Source organism: Apus apus, chromosome 12 (genome assembly GCF_020740795.1).
Source record: "Apus apus isolate bApuApu2 chromosome 12, bApuApu2.pri.cur, whole genome shotgun sequence".
NCBI lineage: Eukaryota > Metazoa > Chordata > Aves > Apodiformes > Apodidae > Apus > Apus apus.
In genome coordinates this window covers 5,230,350-5,248,398 of record NC_067293.1, presented here as the reverse complement: position 1 = coordinate 5,248,398, position 18,049 = coordinate 5,230,350, and the positions used below count along the sequence as shown (strand labels likewise).

At 47.8% G+C, this 18,049-nt stretch overlaps 1 protein-coding gene across 1 annotated transcript in view; it reads left to right on the top strand.

Annotated features, from left to right (window-relative positions):
* Positions 1-10,307: 10,307 nt before the first annotated feature.
* The window catches only part of GABRA3 (gamma-aminobutyric acid type A receptor subunit alpha3), a 90,691-nt gene continuing 82,949 nt past the window's right edge, over positions 10,308-18,049 (top strand). Inside the window, exon 1 of the mRNA XM_051630583.1 lies at positions 10,308-10,588. Within this exon, the coding sequence (XP_051486543.1) occupies positions 10,308-10,588 (281 nt within the window). The remainder of the gene's footprint in view (positions 10,589-18,049) is intronic.

The following is an 18,049-nucleotide window of genomic DNA, read 5'->3' as shown; positions in this document are numbered from 1 at the left end:
GGGACTCTGTGACACACCACTCAGTTTCAGTCAGTTTTGGCTAGTACCAAGATAAATATGCTGCTGCTTCTTGTCTGGGTATGTCAGTGGGATGTTTCAATCTGGTTCTGGGGTCTCTCTGGCCAGGACTGCATTTCAGGTCTCTTGCAAGGGTTCACTGAGGTTTTCTTCTAGCCTCTGAGCAGCATCCAGCTCTCTAACAGCTCTATGAGTAATTTGTGTGCTGCTTCTTCTCAAACCACAGACAACAGCAGAAAGCAAGATGTGATGAGAAGAAAGTCACCTGTGACACCTAAAAATGCCCAATTCCCAGGACACCCACCCCTAGAGGGTTTTGCCTTCTAAGTTTTTCAGTGTGCCAGGTAGCCAAGAAGGTCAACAGCATCCTGGCTTGTATCATGGCCATGGCCAGCAGGACTAAGGAAGTGATTTATCTCCCTGTACTCAGCACTGGTGAAGCTGCACCTTGAATCCTGTGTTCAGTTTTGTGCCCTTCACTACAAGAAAGATATTGAGGTGCTGGAGTGTGTCCAAAGACAGAGAATGAAACCAGTGAAGGGTTTGGAGAACAAGTCTTGGGAGGAGCAGCTGAGGGAACTGGAGTTATTTATTCTGGAGAAAAGGAGGCTCAGGGGATATCTCATTGCTCTCTACAACTGCCAGAAAGGAGGTTCTATTGAGGTAGGTGTTGGTCTCTTCTTCCAAGAAGCAAGCACTAAGATGGGAGGAAACAGCCTCAAGTTGTGCCAGGGGAGGTTTAGATTGGATATTAGGAAAAATGTCTTTACTGAAAGGGTTGTCAGGCACTGGAACAGGCTGCCCAGAGAAGTGGTTGGAGTCACCATCTCTGCAGGTATTTAAAAGATGTGTAGATGTGGTGCTTAGGGACACAATTTAAAAGTGGAGCTGGCAGTGTCAGGTTTATGGTTGGACTTGATGATCTTAAAGGTCTTTTCCAACCTAAACAATTTGCTGATTCTATGATGTTGCACCTGTGTCAGGGCCCTGAGTGCACCAGGCTCCAATTGCCCCAACCAGCCCCACCTGGGATGTCCATTGATACCCACCCACTCATTGGGCCACAACTCCATATAAGCTCAGGTCCAGAGGGCTACTCCTTGCTTTGGGTCATGCTGAAGCTGTCTCTGGGTGTGTCCATTAGAGAGCCCTCATATGTGTTTTGCAGCCTTGTCCTTGGCTTGACTCCCTGGACCTGACCTGTTACCTGGCCTTGTGTGGGAGCCTGCCCTATGGTGCTCAGGTACAGTGGGGCTGCACCCTGGTTGGTAAGAGTACTGCCTGTGCTATTGTCACCTTTGCCTCCTGTTTTGCTCCTCCTCATGGGTCAGCACTGCTCTTGCTGCTTTCCCAGCACTCAGTGGAAGAAGCTCTCTGAGGACCTTCCAGTTGCTTGTACCCAAGGAGGAAGGTAGGTAACAGAGGTTCTCCTGGAAAAAAGGTACTAGTTGAGTCCCCTGCACTGCAGTTTCTCTTGCAGTACTTCCCAGCTGGGCATAGCCTTCCATGGGATTGTGCAGAGCAGGAGCCACTTTCTGCTCCTAAGCAGCTCTCAAGTGAGGCTCCTACCTTTGGCAACAGGGACTAGAAAAGAAGAGTGTCCCAAGATCACTCAGGAGGTTGGTGTTGGAGATTGGTGGTTTGTAACTAAAACTTGAAGTTAAGGTAGGGTTTTAGGCTGTATATTTTGCCCTTAGGCATGGTTGGGTGTGATGCTGAATAGGTGGGAAGATAGTTGTGCCCCTTTTTCACAAGTGGGAAAAGGCAGAAGGACTGGTCAGCATGGAGCCCAGGTTCCCCATCTCCTGAGCTGCTTTGCTTGCACTTTCTGCACATGCAGAAGCACAACAGCTTTGCAAAACTAGCTGATGTCCGTGTGTCTGCTTCAGTGTGGACAGACAGGACCCCAGCATGGCTGTGGGGTTGGGGGAGGGAGGTGTCTTGGTGCCAGCAGCAGATGGAGATGTGTTGGCTCTCACCAGGGACTGAGCTTTTGAATCCTTTCCCCAGTGCTCTGCTGGCACAGCACCCTTTCCCCCTGCATCTTGCACTCAGGCTGAGCACAGACCCCAGCCAATTTCCTTGAAGACAGGTCAGTGGTTTTGTGTGAGTGCTCAGCCCTGGCACAGAGCACCCAGCAGTGGCAGAGGAAGGAATCCTGCTTCTCTGGAGGGGAGCAGAGGAGGACGGGGCTGCTGTTTTCATATACCTCTACCACATACGCAGGGAAGAGAAATTCACTCCAGCAGCTCGTCACTGCACCAGGACCAATAGCAAGCAGCAGAGGGAATCCCTTTGCAGGGGGAAGCACTGCTGAGCTCAGCCAGCTCCTGACAGGGATCCTCTACAGAGCCCCAGTGAGCAGCATCCTACCTTCCCCCCATCCTCCCGGGAGAAGCCTTTTGAGCTTACACTCTCCTCTCTTCTTCTGTCTTCCCCAGCACAGTCACCTCTCTATCCTGTATTTCCTCTGCCTCATTTCACACTGCTCTGCAGCTTTCTCTGCTCAAAATAATTTCTGCTAAGGGAATTCCTCTCCCTCCCTCTCCACCCTTCTGCAGTATTTGTCCCTGGCCTTTGCCCTAGGAGATGTAGTTGAGTATTAGCCCAAACATCATCTCTGACAGGTGATCTGTGGCAGGCTAGATGACTTTAAAGTCCTCCTGTAAAAACACCTTGTTATAAAAACAGGGCATTCGAGAGGAAAGCTTTGCTCTCCAGGTGAGTTGTTTGCTGAAGAATTATTTTAAGCACTGATTAGCTTAGCAAAGTGCTGTATTCACCCAGGGCACTCCCAGCCTAAGCAGGAACAGAATCTGAGCCTGGTAGCAGCAGCCTTGGCACTGCTGCCAGCATCCAGTGTCTCTCCAGCCACAGGCAGGTGCCAGCCTCCAGCAGCAAACATGCCCACCTGTGATACTTTAGGGAGCCCCTGTATCCCCCCCACAGACTGCAGTAAAATCATCTGCAATTATTCACCTGCTGATCACAATCAACATGTTTACTGATGGCTAGGTGCTGTGTTTCTGGGGGAGGTCTCACAGGTTGGGTGTGGTTCGTGCTTGCAGCAGAGCTGTAGGGCAGCCAGAGTGCTCTGGACTTCGGTGAGGGACCCAGTGTCAGCAGAGCAACCAGATGTCCTCAGAGGCAGGTGTCTAAGCCACTAGAGAGCTTGGGATGTTGTGGGTTTTTTGTTGTTCTTGGTTTTTTTCATTCCCTGCTCAAATCAGGTGCTGTTTCTGGCTTCTGCCTTTTATTTTAGCTGGCTTCTTTCTGCAGTGCGTTGCTGAGTTTTGTGATTCCTCTGCAGAGGGGACCTGATCTCCCACTTTATTTAGGGGACCCGAGTAATTACTGCCCCATAGCAAAAGTATTAGGTTTTACCTCTTGAGCTGGACCTAAGACTTGAGCCCTAACTGCAGAATGGTTGCCAGGGTGCTGTGCATGCTGTTGTGTATGTACTGCAGCTGCTGGTCAGAAATGTGGTGAGGTAAGAGAAGGAAGCCCAATGTATGACTTTTCTTTTAAAATAGTGTAACAAACACAAGCTTGTGATGGGGGTAGAATAGCTCTTTTTTAGTAAAATGCTTCAGGTGAGTTGAAACTTCTCCCTTTGTTGCCTGTGTTTTCAAAGCACCTCTTTCAGCCTGAAGAAACAAGGCTAATAAGCACCCCTTGGTTTCCAGAGCTTCTGGCAGGGAGTTTACAGGCTCTTAGATGCTGCTGCAAATCTGGGCATGATGTTCCAGGTGCAGCCTACACTGCTCTGTGTCACAGTGCTAAGTAATAAAATGAGGGGATAGAAAACTATCATGGATGTAAGAAAGTTGGCAAAGCCTGTATTGGTCTTTCCCTGAAAATGGGCTGGGTTGTATTAGCAGCTATTTTCATGGTTTCTATGGAGAATGACTTGGATTAGCTTAAGGCAAAGCAAAGGAAGGTGATGCTCAAGCTGTAGCTGCCATCAAGATGTGGGCTGTGGAAAGGGAGTGGTGGTATGGCCACCCCCAGCCAGGATAATGCACAGAGGGGCTGGCAGTGCCTTCCACCCAGCTAGTGCTCCCAGATGAGGAGGAATACTGGGTTGGTAAAGGGCCATGATCTTAAATACGTTGGGTAATACTGAGGATTGTTTGTTTTTTCTCTAAAAGATACTTCCTCCCCCCCGGTGACTGGCAGAGCACTCCCCAGGGAGAGCAGGCCTCTCTAACCCAGTTTCATAATGTGCACTTATTGCAATGAATCTCCTCACTTTTCTCAAAGATCTTCACTTACAACAAGATCCCTTGGCACCCTTTTTGAAGAAGAAGCCTTGCTGATGTCTTTATTGGGCTGCTCTTAAACCTAGCACAAACAAGCAGCCCAGATAAGAGCTGTTATGCAGTTTGCATTCAGTTAGTAAATATTAATGCTGACTTTTTAAAGGTGAGTGGTGGGTTCCTATGTTGTTGGCAGTTAGCTAGTCAGGTGTAAGAAATGGCTCATAGTGCCTCAACTTTTGATAAGGGTTCAAGAAGTTTTGAGCTTCTGGAGCTTGAGGCCAGAAGGAGTAACTTGGTAAGTTGTTCTATCTAGAGTGTCCTGAAGTTTCAGCTGGTCAGCAGCCCTCAGCCCCTTAACTTTAGCTGGAGAAAAGCAGAGTGGGTGTTTGGCAAGGGCAGTTTGTTAGAAGGGTTGCATTTTGATTTGCAGACCCCTTGTGAACAGAAGCTCCAATGCAACCAGATAGACAAGGAATGCAGTTGCAGGGAATGCAATACTTAATTACCCTTGCTATTAAAACAGTTGAGCTTGTGACTTTTTTCTTTGCTAATTTCAAACCCTAAAGGTCACTCTTCTGATAGAACTGAGGCAAGCAAGGCACCCTCTTCCCCTCTGCTCTTGGCTAAACTCAATCTGCTTTTTGCTGAATTTAGTGCTTGCTTTGTAATGATGGTGAGCACCTGTGGTCTCCTAACATGGGTGCAAGGTGTGGGAGCTGCTTGGCTGGGAGAGCAGGTCTACAAACTCCTAGGAGTGTTTGGCATTTAAGCTCTCCTCACTGGTAGTTGATAAGGATGTCCTGTGTTGGACTCAAGTCCAAGGGATTACAAATGATCCTCTGGCAGACTTAGGGTGAATGCCAAGTAGTCTGTGCTGTCAGTGTGATGGGTTATTACAAATGCAGCTTATTTTCACTCCAAGGCTCTGTCTGGGCATAATGTGTTACCATTTTATGTTAGTCCCTGAAACATCAAATAGGTCAGGTAAGCACAAAAGGGCTGAGGAAATGTGTGGGTAAAGCTCTAACTGGAAGGCAGATGCTGGCTCAAGGCTGCCACGGAAGCAGGTCCTGACCAGTAGCAATCCCATGCCCCATTTGCCACATCTCAGCTTGAGGCTGCCAAGGAGGTCATGAAGGTTTCTTGGCCCCTCTTTGCAACACATCTTCAGTAAGCTCTGCCTCTAGAGAAACCAATGTTACTTGGACCCAATCAAAAACTCACTGATCCAGAAAAAGTGATGTTTGGTGAGACATTGTGTTGTGACACTTTTCATGGAAATACATAATGAAGGCAATTTATGCACCTTGCTCACACCTGATAGTGTATACACATCTAGTGTGGCAGAAATGGCCTGCTCCACAGGTACTGAGGGCTGTGTGGCAAAGAAAGCTCTCTGCCATCAAATGAAGAGATCAGCTATGCTTCCTGGAGACAGCAAGCCTCTGATATATTTAACCCAGCAGTTTTCTCACTGGGAGAGTAAGTAGACTCTTTATTTCTCATTTCTGTGCTGGGTGCCACACTGACTGCAATTGTGACAGAGGTGATACGTTCCCCATTAACACATTTACAGGCTGCTTAGCATATCCGAGGCTCCTGGAGGGTAGGGAGAGGAAAGGGAGGCAAAAGCAAGTGCAGAGCCTGGAGCCTCTGGTTTATAGGCTCTCCTCCCTTGCCTGGCTGGCCTTCTGACCTCCTTCCGGGCCTGCAGGCACTGGAGCAAACAAAGAGGTGAGGTCAGGCTTGGATGTTAGTGGGTGAAGGAAATAAGCAAATGGAGGAAAAGGTGCAACATCCCCATCCAAGAAGTCTGGGATAGCTCTGGAGGTTGAAGTGCTGTCTAGAAGCAGACACTGAGAACCATGCTGTTAATTTCAGCAACGCAGCTACTTAGAGACTTAATTGAAAAGTAAAATTACTAGAAAGAAAATTGATTCTGTCCTGGCAAAAACCAGGGCAGCTTTGATAAGGGTGGTGACTGCTTTCTTTTTCTCAAGCCACCTAGTTCAGACTGGGAGTGACCTTGCTAGACCAAGGCTGATCCAGAGCAAACTGAGCAGGAAGCACTAAGCCCTGTGGTTGCTCTTGTGTTGGCCTGTGCTTAGCAAGGTCAGGGTTAGCACTGCTTCTCTTGGGAGCACTTGGGCTCTGCTCAGGGGCTACTTTCCCAAGAGCATAAAGACAAGAGGGGTGTGATGACTCAACCTGGAAGAGGGAGTTTTCCAGGCCTGGGTCTGAGTGCTGCAGCAGGGAAGGGAGAGCAGTGAAGACACGGGGATGCTGAATCCCCTTCTCACCCCAGAGGTGTGTTGTCCCCTCGGTATAGCCTCAAATGTTACATTGCTCGTTATTTCTCTGTACCCTGGAGGAAGTTGTAGCAGCTGAAGTCTTCAGTTAACATTAATGAATGTGCCATCTTCTCATGGAGAGAACCATGAGTGGAAGCTGACAGGGAGCAGGAGCAGAGCTGGAGTGTTCAGAGTGGCTGCACTGAGCAGTGTGGAGCAGGGGCTTTGCAGCCCAGTCCCTGGGGCAGGCAGTGAGGAAGTCCTGACTGTTGCAAGATTTCTACTGAGCTAATAACATTGCTTTCCATCCCTGGCAGAGTACACAGTAGTCCTTGCAGTTACATCCTGTCACTCCTGCCTGTCAGTCCCATGGGATATCCAGCATGAGCTACTCTGTAGGTGTGTATGGAGAGCTCAAAATGCTTTACAGGAGCAGGCTTATAGCACAAGACTGTTTTTAAAAAATAGGGGAAACTGAGGCATGCTTTATAGCAACATGTTCAATATCTTAGCAAGTCTTGCAGGCTTCCCCAACCTAAGTGGGCTTAGGGTGGCAGTAGTTTTATGGACAGAGTATTTTAGGGTAGGGTTGGGGGAGTTCATGGAGGTTAAACTTGTCACCTGTACAGCAAAGGCAGTATGCCTGCCTGCTGAGGCTGAGGAAAGGGTGTGTATGCAGATGTGGAGAAGCAAGATAGAGTTTTGAAATGACTAAGTGGGAGGCTGCCCAGATACATGCTGCAGAGAGGACAGCATGTGTCCTGGCTGATGGAGAATAGCTATGTGAGAAATGGGATTTGGGGCATGGGGTATAAAAAAGGGGGAATGCTGGCAGTTTCATCTCAGGTTAATGAAAATATGATTAACAGTTGTAATTAACTGATGAAATGGTGGCTAGTTGTCTGCCCCCTCCTGATGATTTATGAGGTGCAGAGACTGCCTGTGTCCATGGTTTCTGCTTATGGCAGCAATCTGCAGCATCTCAAACTTTCTGCCTCTAACTCAAGCCTGGAAGGGGTTTTATGTGGCTCTTTCTGCTGAGACTGGTGTGTGGGGCTGCCCTGTACCCCAGTCTTGCTGACCCTGATCCCAGCCATCCCTGAAAGGAAGGTTTAATAGCAGTGAAGAGAGTGTTGAGGCAGGATTTGAGAGGGAATATTGATCTGTGACAGAGCAGCTGCTCAAAAGCAAGACTGAGAGATGCAGCCTTCACTGCAGCTCACCAAGGGCTGGGGGCTGAGCTGATCAGGCACCTGGGTGGGATGATGTTTGCTGTCACCAAGGGCTGCCTATGGATCTTACTGTGTGCCCTAGAACAGTTAGGCTGTGCCTCAGAGACCAGAGCAGATTGGGGTGTGTTCACAGGTTGGAGCTGATGTCCCAGATTCACACTGTGGCCTGGGCTGGCAGAGCTTTTGTAAGTGATTGCCTCATCAACAGAGCTTCATCTCTCTTCCTCATTCCCCCAGTGCTAAGGTGGTATTGCCTTAGGGGGCGTGTGACCTGGCACATGTGGGTGACATCTCACCAAAGTGCTGAACTGATGCTGCATCATATGCTGAATTAGTGCCCCTCTCCTTTTGGTGGTATGTTTGTGGCAAGGTGCCTACTGCAAAGTACCCAGGGTGACCCTCCCTGCTTCTGTCTTGTCCAGGCAACAGTTAACAGACTGTACAGGAATCAAAGTACCCTTGGAGCTCAACTTGCCAATCTAAATCTAGCTAAATTTGTACAAATATGTGAGAACAATACTGGAGGAAGGCACTGTATGCATGAGCTCCTGATATGAGTAGAGCAACTGCATGGGTGACAGGGAAGCAACTTTCTTTGGTTTATTGTGACATGAAGGTAGCATTTGTCCCTACAATGAAGATAGATGGCATTTCTGGAGCATGTTCCTGAGGCATGTCAGAAGTGGGTGCTCTGTCCCATCTGAATAGCTATTGCTTTCTCTGGAGCAATTGTTCAAGATGTGCTTTTTGTTGTAGAGGGGAAGAACAAGGCAGGTGAGCTATATTTTGTTTGTCTGATTGCATATGCATGATCTAAAAAAGTGACTATCCATTTCTCTAAGGATACCTGAGGAGCATTAAAAATACAATTGCAAGAATAATCAGGTCAGACTTCAAACAAATGCAGTGAAGCAGATCTGTTGAAGAAACAGATACCCTGTTATGTCACACTTTGAACAGTTCTTAAAAGATGATCTTCCTCTTGGAGATGAAATGGAGGTTTTTCAACTTGCTTGCCCACAAGTTGTGAGTAGCCAAGGAGTCCTAATGGGAAAGAAGAGCAAACCCCATGGTTTTCTGGGGCATCTCCAGTAGTGCATGGTTGGTGCAGGTTTTCAGAGAATCTATGGCTTATGATGGGTGCAGACATAGACTTAGGACCACAGTGGGCTGATGGAGGGCACTACCCCAAGGGCAGTGAGCTGACCTGTCTGCCAGTGGGCCCTGCTGCCTGCTTGGCAGGAAGAGTTTGAAACAGAGGCATGAGCCAGTTGCAGTGAGCCCGTGGTGTGTCTGCAGTGGCATAGGCTGGAAAATGCTTAGTGCCAAGTTGCTGTCTAGGCATGGTTGAAAGCTGCAGGGATGAAAAGCTTCAGGGATGAAGTTTGTCCTGAAGCTCTTTCTTCCAGTAGAGCCAGGGTTAGAGGTGCTGCCAGCTCCCTGTGGGGTGTTAACAGGTGCAGGAAGACTGAGTTTCCCTACTCCTCAAAAACAAAACAAATTATTTCTCAGATTTCTGACTGGGCCAGTTGTTTAGGCAGGGAACTTCTGCAGATCTGCAGTTTCTGGGTAGGGGTTTAGCCCCTGGCTTTGCTCCTTACCTTGCTGGGTAGCTTTACAGCAAGCTTTACAGCTTGTAGCTCAAACCCCACCCATGCTGAAAATCAGTAACTTGAAAAAGGAACTATCCATAGCTCAGCTTGTTTAAAAAAACCCACAAACAACAAAAACCCCACCAAAGAAAGTCCAGATACACAAAAATGTCATCTTACAGCCACATTACCTGCAGAGAGGCACTTTCATGCATCCCTGGGATGTAAATGCTTGAATAAGCTTTATTTTAAAATGGAATTTCATCTGGTAAAGCAGAGGCCTCCTGTGGACATGTCTGCTTGCCAGAAATGCACTGGTTGACCTGAATGGCTGAGGCACATGTCTGCAGGTGAAACTGTTATTGCTTTACAGATTTTCTTAGCATGGGAGCAAGCGGGCCTAGCAAAGGCACCCTGGGAACCACGTGCCAAGGGCTGCTACAAGTGCTGTATAAAACAGGCAGGCCAGGTGAGGAGAAAGTCTCTCTGAGAAGACAGGACTGTGTCCATCTAACTAGAGAGCTTGGGTTTTGCTGGAGTCCACAGAGTGGCTCTTGAATCAGTCTTAGAAACAAGGTGCTGGTGTTGCACCGAAATGCCCAGGGAGCTCCCTGCCTGCAGTTTGATCCCTTCTCAGCAGGAATAAATATGCATAAGTAAAACAAATTGTATCTTTGCAAACCCAGATCACTGTTGCTTCTGCTGTGCCATGCTCCCCTGGCAGCCTGGCCCCACCAGTGGAGGTGCAGAGGTTTCTAACAGGTGCTTGATTCTGAAAACTGCTGGCTGAGCGTTTTGTGGCCCGGCTGAGGTGTGGTTCTGGGGAAGCTCCAGCACTTGCAGGGTGGCTGGGGAGCTCAGGGGTCTCCCTGCCGGGTGCTCTTGGAGAGCCTGCTCGTATTAAACGGGGGGATGTTTACACCTGCCTGCGTGACCCAGCCCCGCACCCGAGAGCCCCGCACCCGAGAGCCCCGCACCCGAGAGCCCCGCACCCGAGAGCCCCGCACCCGAGAGCCCCGCACCCGAGAGCCCCGCACCCGAGAGCCCCGCACCCGAGAGCCCCGCACCCGAGAGCCCCGCACCCGGCCCTGCCCGCAGCACCGGCGCTTCCCGCCGAGGCTGCCAGAGGGCAGCAGAAGCCGCGGAACCGGCGGCGGGGCCGGGAACGGGCCGGGCCGGGAGGGCGGAGGGCGGTAAAGCCCCCGCACGGCCCCCCTCCCAGCCCCGGGCCGCTGCGGAGTCACTTGGTTGTGTCAGGGCGGTGGGGACTGGTCGGAGCTGCGGAGATGGGCAGGGTGTGATGCGGGTAGCCCCTTCTGTTTGATGAGCTCCTCCACTGGGTCCATCCAGGCTCCTTCTTCGGGCAAGCCTGCAGGCAGATGCCGTTGCCGCCAGCAATACCTCTTGCCCTGATCTCCGTGCCTGCTGAGAGGGTCTGTGCTATCTGCAGGGGGCCTTCTGCTGGTGTGTAGGCACAGAAAGCAGTGATATCTCAGCTGGAGCAAATGCATTCCTATCCCATGTTAGGAATCCGCCTCATAGCAGCATCATTCAATGGAAGAGCTGTGGCCTGGCTGGTCCTGCAGGTGTATCTGTTACTGCCATTGCTTCTGATACAGCTGTGATTTAGAGAGCTTTCCTTGCTATACAAGTCTCCTTTCCAGTCTTGTCCAAGACTTGGGAGGGAAGCAGCTGTTTTGGACTAAACAAAATTCTAAGATGCTGGTCAGTCTGTGCAGGGATGTCCAGGGGGGCTGCTGCAAGGGCAGGCAGCTCTGCAGCTTGCTGGACACAGACTGTGCTGGGACCAAGGCACAATCCTGCCCCAGGCATAGGGGTGGGAGTGTGACCAGCAAGGGCTTTAGGTAGAGCCTGAGAAAATAGAGGAAGTGCAGAAGGGAGGTAAGCAGGGGAGGAAATCTCAATGCTGTGGTGAAGGGGAAGCTCTGGGAAATGTGGTGCAAAGCCCTGGGCTCCCCTTGGTGTGCTGTTCCCTCACTGCAAGCTAGGCAGGGCCCTAGGACACTGCCTTTTGCTGCCAGGGCAGCACAAAGAGGCTGACTTGAGCTTGCTTTGGGATAGAGCTTTTTCTCTCCAGAGTAGTTGACTCCAGCCTTTCATTGATTTGCATTTGAGTCAGACACTTAAAAGCCACAGAGGGAGCTTGCACAGCATCTGTATCTCTGCAGTTTCCAGAGAAAGCCTCTTGCCAAGTATCTTGGTGTGTCAATAGTTGAGGGAATCCCTCAGTAACCTCCTTTTTATGGATGCCTCTTTGTAGGTCTCCAGAAACAGGGTATTCTGGTGCTAGTCATTGCCAAAGGACAACAGTCCCTTCTGGAAAGAGGTCCTGATGTGCACAGCTCAGTGCCACCCCAGCTGTGGCTTTCCTTCCTTCTGTTTTAGTAAAGTGTGAAGCTGTTCTCACACAGGCTGTAACCTGCCAGTATCTGAGTAACATTCATGGGTGTTTAATCCCACTGTAAAACACCTTGTGCAGATTGTGGTGATGTTCCTTGGCCAGGACCAGCTCTGGGTCTGTTCCTTGCTGTGCAGCAGTCAATGCACTGCTCTACCTGGCTCTGGAGTCTCTAAGGTTTGTCTGTGAAGGGGTGAAGGCAGCATTGCTGCTTCTCTTTACTGTCTCATCACAGGGCTCTGTTTTGCAAACTAGTTGATATCATCAGGCTAATTCAGCAGCAAGTATTACATGCTGTTTTCTTTAGCACAAGTGTGTAAGCTGCTTCAAATGGGTGGTTTCTTGGTGAGAAAAAACCTTCTCTTTCTTTCATTTTTCTCATTCATTTTCACCTGGCAAAGCTGCTTTGTTCTTGTTTAATTTTTTATTTTCTAATGGGAAGACTTATCAGGCTCTTCCACCTTTTTCAAATAATGAAAACTTCTCATTTCTTTTCTAGTTGGTAAAATGGGAGTGAAGAAAGGGACTAAGGCAGTAGCTACTTGCTCAAATATTCCAACTTTTGTCGCTCAGGTGAAGACAGAACAGTAAAAAGGAGAAAAGAACTGAAAGAGATTGTTCTGTTTCCTCTGAAGAATTAATCTTTCTTACTGCTGTTCTGGCTGGTAGAGAGCTTAAGATGGAAATGTGAGACCTCAAAGAAAAATGTAGATTTTCAAACATTTCATTTTACATTTTTTAAAGTAAAAGATGTTTTTTTTTTTTCAAAAAAAAGTAGAAAATCCAGCTGAAACTTTTTTAAAATGTAAAGGAACCAGCGTTGCATCTTTAAGTCTGGATCTTACTAGCAGGGCAGATCTGAAGCCTGGTCCAGCTGATGTGCAGGGAGGTCTGTTTGGTTCTTGGCACTGGCTTCTCAGGTCCATTGTACCTTTGCACCATGTTTCTTCCTACTAATTCTCCTTCATCTCCTCTCAAGGGACTTGGAGCACCCTCACCTGCTAGCCTTGTCTGTGTGCCCCAAAAGCAACAGGAGGGCTGACCACCTGCTTCAGTGCCACCCCACAGGGGTGCTGGGAACATGGAGTCAGGACAAAATGAAAACTAGCACAAAAAGTCATCTAAGTTTTGGAAACTCAGTTGAAGGGGGGTCAAATAAATCAGTTGTACCTTCCCTCATGCCAAGCAGAAAAGAGGCTTCAGATGATCCTGTTTCTAAATGTGTTACACAGCATCCTAAGTGTAAGCTTGAATTCCCTCATGCTAATGGGTAGCACATGAGACTAAGGCAAAGAGCCGTTGCTGGTGACAGCTGTAGGTTGTGCTGCCATTTTATAAATGTGAATGAGGACAAGGCTGCTGTTGGTTTCCAAGGGGTAAACTTTATATAGGAGAAAACACTGGAAAAGAAAGTGGACTCATGGGCAAGGTCCTCTAAAGCTAGGACATAAATTCAAAAAGCTTTGGCTTGCATCAAATCAAACCACCTGCCATTGCTGGGATGGAAAGCAGTCTGCCTGCAGCAGTCTCAGATAGGAAAGACTAAATTCCTTGAATACACCAAGAGCTGCAAGTGGACCAGCCTGGCCTGCTGCAGTGGGTCAGGGGCTCCCAGGCACACAAACACCATGTCCAGTGTTATCAGCTGCCTGCATAGGTGATGGCAAGTGTGGCTGTCTTACACTTCCGATTAAAAACATCCCATGGAAGGCAGTAAAGTAAAACCATATGATGAATTCTTTCTTGGCCAGCAGCAGCAGTTTGCCATCTGCAGCTGTTCCAGATGTGTTGGCTGGAGGCTGAGGATGGCTGGCTGCTGATCTGTGAAGCTCAAGACAGCAGCAAAATGCAAGCCAGGCGAAGACATCAGACAGCTGAAAATTACTCCCCAGAGTCTATGGTCAGACTTCATGGGGGTTGCAATTACAGGACAGGTTAGCAGTGCTGGCTGTGTGCTTTGCACAGCCTTCAGCATGCCTGGAGTCACTCTGAGAGCCCTGCTTTCACATGTCTGAAAGAGACCCACCAAGAGACACAAACCTTTCTACTTGCTCACCTTGCCTTTCCCCTGACCTCTACACTCTGCATCTTGCCTTTTATAGCTGTGGTTTTAAAAGTAAATGAAGTACTGGGTTGCAGATGAACTTTTTCATGCTTTCTTGCAAGCAGCCAAGCTTTTTTGCCAACCTGACATTCTCTACCTTGATTTCATTGGGCTTTTTGGCCAGACTTTTTATTGCTTTGTTTTGTGTTTTTTTGTTTCCTAGCATTGTTTTTAACCTTCTGTGCTTTAGCAAGCTTCTCTGAACCATTTATGCTATGTTACTGAAATGTTCAGGCAGTGAAGCCTGATGTTCAGGATCTGGGAGATGAAAATTCAATCTGCCTCTCTTAGCTTACACTACTCCATATTGTGCATGTGCATTGATGCAGCCCAATTACTTGACTCCCACGGATTTCTCTGAAGCACCTCTGCCTCGCTGAGTGCACAGGACACCCAGTGCTTGCATTCAATGTGGCTTTTAGGTATTTTCTTCTTGCCTGTTGTAGGATCTGCTCCTTTGCTGCACAGTAGTACTCGTCACTATTGTATCAGACTGCTTCACACATGGTAATGAATTTAATTTCACACCACTACCACTACTGGAAGACAGGCTATTTTTAACCTCTCTTTAAATTTGTGAGAATTGACGTGCAGAGCTTAAAGCAGAAAAGCAGTGAATGCTTTTGGCTGTTGAGCTGAAGATATCTATGGTCATGATTTTGGAATACTTAACCCCAGAGGGCTCTCTGCAGTGCAGCTGCTCCTGAGTAACAGAAGGGGGTGCCTGGCACATCTGTAAGGCAGACCCCGGAGACCTTGCATTCCTCTGGGAACCAAACAAGTGGCTCCCTATGAAAACTTGGGTTTGGGTGGTTCTGTTGGTACTCTGTAAGAGCCAGAGGCAGCACCTGCTCCCACAGCTTGCCTTCACAAGATGAGCATTTTCCATCTTTCTGTATCTTTATGGCTGTTTGCTCTTTGTCCCTCATTATCTGCAACCAATAGCAGTTCCCTGTAAACAGGAGTGCTGCTACTTTATTGTGCTCAGTCAGTCTGGGATAGATGCATCTGGCTAGCTGAGAAAGCTGGAGGTCCTGTAATGAAATAATAGGATTATATAATGAAGCAGTATAATAATTTGCTGCTCTTGTATCTGTATGTAAGGGTATCAGGGCTGCTCTGAATTCTGACACTCCTGATATGAGTGCTTGACTCTACAACCTTGTGGGTATTGGTTCTGGAGAAGTTTCACAGACTATTAGCAGCAGACACTTGTGGCCAGAGCAGTGTTTATGAACTTTGGTTCCCTCCCCACATCCTTTAGCTGCTGTTTATGGTTCAGGGTCCTATGTCTTCAACTCAGCATTTGATCAAGGTGGCCTTGCTTCAGTTATTCCTACCTCCCCAGCCAATCTCAGCATCCCTGATGTGACAGGTAGAGCTGACAGCCACTGAATTCCCTCTTGTCCCTTTTAAGCTGGAATTCTTACTGTGCATGTTCAAGAAGTTCTTGTTTTTTGAAGGGCATTCAGAAAGGTTGCCTGGGGGCTGAGTTGTGCCCAGCTCTCTGCAGCAGTATGGGAAATATTTGGGGTTTTGTCCTTTGCTTTCTATTTTTGTTAATACTGATGTTGGCCAACAGTCTACCAGAGATGATGATTGAGACAAATACAGACTTCCTATAACACCATGTGATCGTTTTCCTTGTGGATAGATGCTTGGGTTGGCTCAGAAACACAGCTACAGAGCATCTCTATGGGCAAGAAATGGGAGAGGAATGTAAGAGAAGGAAGGTGGCAACTCCTGCTGGAGTGTGTGACCAATTGCTGTGCTTTGAATTCAGGGAATTATAGAAATGCTCAGGACAGAGGCTGATTAATTAGTGGTGATGTCATCCTGTTAGCAATTCCAAGGCGTGTCAGTTGAAATATCATCTTTGGATGAAAATATACTCTTCCACAAAGTAATCTGCATTAAAGACATTTATAATGTGTAGCAACTGTCAGGCAGCCATAGCAAAGCTGGAAATGCTGCTGCTGGCAATGCAAGGGAGTTAGCCCTTTTATTTTGCAACTTAATAGAGGATGTGTGTGTCTGTGCCTCTCTGAGGGGCAGTCACTTGGGCTCTCTGAAAATCTCTGTCCTGGAGAGGTTACAGATTCGTCCAGTTATTTTGCTGCTCAGCGAAAGTTTTCCTGCAGTATGTCCCTCCCTGGCTTCCTTGGCAGCTGAAGGCTGCTTCACTAAAAGCTTTTTGTGGCTTTTGAACTTCTCAGGAAAACCCACACCAAAAAAAAGACCAAAGTCCTGCATTTTCATCTTTAGGAAGGGGTGAATTTTTGCAAGGATCTTGTGCTGGTCTTGGTGCAAGGCTGTCATGCTGTGCTTTATTGCCATGTCCTGCAGCAGGGGACTTGAATTTGGATTAATCTTTGAAGATTCCCAAAATGCCCCCTTGGTAAAAGTGAGGAAGTTTCCCATCTTCTCTGGAGACAGAGCTTCCATCATTCCCTCCTCATAATGTTGAAGTAAAAAACTTGGGAAGACTGGTGTCCATTCCTACAATGGTGTGTCAAAGCCCTTTCTACCTTGGAGCTGCTTTGGCTTTATGAAAGAAAGTAGAGATATACAAGGGACTTGTGGGGCTATTGCTGTGAGACAGGGTTGAACCTCCTCCTCACCCTCCAGCCTCTCTTGAGTGTCTTTTCCTTTGCTACTGGGTTCTGCTTTCTTCTCAACTGTTTTGGATTTGGTTTTTTTAACCTCCTCTTTATATGCTTTTTTCAGTTTTGTTATTGTCAGCTCTTCTGTTTTAGATCCTCTTCAAACTTAATGTGCTGCTTATTCCCTCTTCCAGCTGGGTAGTTATTATAATAAGACCAGATCTAATCCTGATCTGGGCATTACCTCCTGCTCTCTCAACACTTTTCAGCTTGCCATGATGTTACAGCTTACAGTAACACAACTGCCTGTCAGTTCATGCAAAATGTCCCTACCAATCTGATCAGAATGGCTTTCTTTTCAAGAAAAGAACAAAACCAAAGCAGACCTAAGAAGAGGAACCTCTCTGCTGCTAACCAGAAGGTGGAAAGAAAAGCTGTTGTAGTGATGCTTTTCCTGCTGCAGCTCCTGGCTCCTTGGATGGCTCCAGATCTGCAATCAACAGAGCAAGGTCTGCTCTGCTGCTCCTGGCAAAAAGCATGAGCCTGCTCTCTCTGTGAAAGCTGATTGTGGGCTCTTGGAATCTATTAAAACTCTTATTTCTGTCTTCCTAATGAATATCTCAGCATCTGCCAGTTGTCAAGTTTTCACCACAATCTTGGGAGTTTGTGTGTGGAAAAATTTCCACTTGTGGAAAAAAAAAACCAAAAAACCCTATTGCAAACCTCTGGCTGGGGACCTTTCAGATTTGCTCCAGATTGTGGCTTACTAAACACCATCTCCACAACCTCCTCCAGCTAAGGGAAGCAATCTGGGGGTTGCTTACCTAATGCCTCCCACTGATCACTTACCCTTTTATGTAAGAAATCTAACAAAGTAGCCTGATTAACTGGAATTGAAGGAATTAAGCCTGTGTTTGTGAAGAATAACAATCAGTGAGGTCTCTTTTAACACACTTGTTACTCTGGGCTTGCTTTGATTGGCATATCAGCAGCTACAGATCATCAATTACTTTGATGGATTCTCCTGTGCATCTGAATTTAAAAGAGATGAGGCAAAGGGTTTAGTTAATATTCCAGTGTGTGATTTGCCATGTGCTGTGTGTGCAGCTTCTGTCTTGACTTGTAATCTCTGTTCCTTCACTTCTAAAGTCCTGTCCATGGAAATAGCACTGCAGCTGTCCTTGAACCTGCCTCCGGGCTTTCTGTAGCTCCCATATTCCTTGACCCAAGAGTTCTTTCTGCCTGGACCATTCCTTAAACAGTGTATGCTCACAATGCCTTGAGGAGGGAGCAAGTGCTGTGAGACTGAGGCAGTTTAATTACTGACACAAACTCTTGGCAGGATCTGCCAGGTTCTTCCAGGTGACTGGCTAGGGCTGTTGGTGTGGATCCTAGAGAGAATTAGCTAAAGAACTGTTCCTAGATGCATGTGGGTCCACAGCAGAAATTTTGGTACTCCTCCCTGCAGCCCATTAGGGATGAAGTGAGAGGCTCCCTTCCTTGGATTAGAAAGCACTTGAGGATGTCA